General features: G+C 34.8%; 1 protein-coding gene across 1 annotated transcript in view; it reads right to left on the bottom strand.

The window, feature by feature from the left end:
• Positions 1-1,024: 1,024 nt before the first annotated feature.
• LOC119427034 (receptor for retinol uptake stra6-like) overlaps positions 1,025-1,145 on the bottom strand; it is an 18,704-nt gene continuing 18,583 nt past the window's right edge. Inside the window, exon 15 of the mRNA XM_037694611.1 lies at positions 1,025-1,062. Coding sequence (XP_037550539.1) covers positions 1,025-1,062 — 38 coding nt within the window. The remainder of the gene's footprint in view (positions 1,063-1,145) is intronic.

The following is a 1,145-nucleotide window of genomic DNA, read 5'->3' as shown; positions in this document are numbered from 1 at the left end:
ATCAGGAGTTTATCATGAGGAAATGTTAACTGATCATTATTCAGTTTTCTTCATTGATCATTATGCAGTGATGTTACCTGTAATGAGTTTAGTGTTTGACTCATCGTCTCGTTGATGGTCAGTAAAACACTCATTTGAAATAAAGTAAAGCTGGGACTCATGCAGCTGGTTGAGTTTAAAGCTTTTGAAAAGGAGCTGATTTAGGTTTGATGTCTGATTTTCCACCTGTCTGTAACTATACAGAATTATCGTCCCCTGTCCTGGAGCAAAGAGGGGGAATTGGAAATGTCTTTCATCCATCCGTCTGTCTGTTCTTTCATCCATGCATGTTTAGAGCAGAATAACTTGAGTTAAACTTCAAGGTTCTTTATTGTCATTCCCATGTGGTACATGAGGTGGAATGCAACCGTGTACCCAAGGTCCCAGTTACATCCAAAGTAGCAATAATATAAAGTATAAAGTATATAAGGATCTCAGATATATGCAAAACAATAATAATAATGTAATATATTAGTGTATTAAACAACAGCTTGAAAATTATGCCAGTTATTAGTTATTATCCTAGTATTAATTTATTATTAGAGTTATTATTAAATAAGAAAGGTATGAACTTTTATTTTGGCAGATGGCTGCATCTTGGAGTAATAAAGGTCACCTTCAAAAATTGTGTTGCCACATCAATACTCAAGATGGCTGCCATCATATGCATGTAAATATATCACCCTAATCATTTTGAGGAAACTATGATTTCTAATTTTTATTTTGCTAAATGTATAGTTTCCTCAAAATTTTGGGGGCCCCTTGGGGGGACTGAAGATTAATTTATGGTGGCCAAGGCCACCATTGGTCACCCCCTGGCTCCACCTGGCCGTGGATCAACTTGCTCCTTTCATTCACCAGGATCCATCACATTGTGTTGCCTTAGACAAGTTCTCAGGTTGAAGAATCGGAGAGGAATTTGCAGACAGCTAAACAACTTCGACCAAAAAAATGTTCATCACATTTTGAAAAAATGTTTATTTTTTCAACACTGAATTCTTTTTGTGTCAATTTGTAAAGAAACTATTGGTAAAACAGAAGAAAATTACATTGAAAACGTCTTGCTTTTTTATAATATTGCTATAGACATATGCATATATATATAT

The sequence above is a fragment of the Nematolebias whitei genome, chromosome 2 (assembly GCF_014905685.2).
Source record: "Nematolebias whitei isolate Nwh7 chromosome 2, NemWhi1, whole genome shotgun sequence".
NCBI classification, from domain to species: domain Eukaryota; kingdom Metazoa; phylum Chordata; class Actinopteri; order Cyprinodontiformes; family Rivulidae; genus Nematolebias; species Nematolebias whitei.
Note: the sequence above shows the minus strand (reverse complement) of the source record. Positions and strands in the feature narration are given on the sequence as shown.